The sequence below is a fragment of the Larimichthys crocea genome, unplaced genomic scaffold (genome assembly GCF_000972845.2).
Source record: "Larimichthys crocea isolate SSNF unplaced genomic scaffold, L_crocea_2.0 scaffold59377, whole genome shotgun sequence".
Classification (NCBI taxonomy): domain Eukaryota; kingdom Metazoa; phylum Chordata; class Actinopteri; family Sciaenidae; genus Larimichthys; species Larimichthys crocea.
This window is the reverse complement of record NW_020857768.1, coordinates 1-593: the sequence shown is the minus strand read 5'-3', so window position 1 is coordinate 593 and position 593 is coordinate 1. Positions and strand designations below refer to the sequence as shown.

The 593-nt window shown below is 39.3% G+C and overlaps 1 protein-coding gene across 1 annotated transcript; it reads right to left on the bottom strand.

The window, feature by feature from the left end:
• Positions 1–22: 22 nt before the first annotated feature.
• Positions 23–589, bottom strand: LOC113745280 (odorant receptor 131-2-like; the record flags this gene model as incomplete). The annotated part of the gene is made up of 1 exon (XM_027276797.1): positions 23–589. A coding segment is annotated over one exon (567 nt), but the record flags the coding sequence as incomplete, so codon positions are not given.
• Positions 590–593: the final 4 nt, after the last annotated feature.

Here is a 593-nt window from a genome sequence, read left to right as displayed (position 1 = left end):
AAATCGGTGCCTTTTATGTCTTTTAAATATTTATTTTATACGAGCCAAAGAAGGCAAAGGTTTTCAATGCATGAAAAAAGGTTTCATCTCTGAGGCCGTAAATAAGAGGACTCAGACATCTTGGAGTAAGACTAAACAATACATAGTTAGAGTACCTGAAATCAATAAATAACATGAAATCAATCTTAAATACAGCAGCTTCTATGAATGGAGTCCACAGCTGAATGAGACAGAGCAGCAGCTGGAAACCATGAAGAATTACTGTTCTGAGCCCTTTCCATGACGACTTTTTATCCTCTCCTGATGCAGCTTTGACCGCTTTCATTATTTTAAGATATGCGAATATAATAATTCCACACATAATTAAAAAGTAAAACTCTTGTACAGCTGAGGTAACATGGTCCTGCCATCTGTGCAACATAAACATCTTCAAAGCACATAACCTGTGTTGTTTGTACAAACTAAAAGAGGCTGATGCAAAGAAGGTGGAGAGAATAACAATGCAGGGTACAGAGCTGAGGCCGTGAATGATGAGGATGCAATGCATAGTGCTGCGTGTGGAGCACAACTCTGAATGACGCAGGGGCATGCAG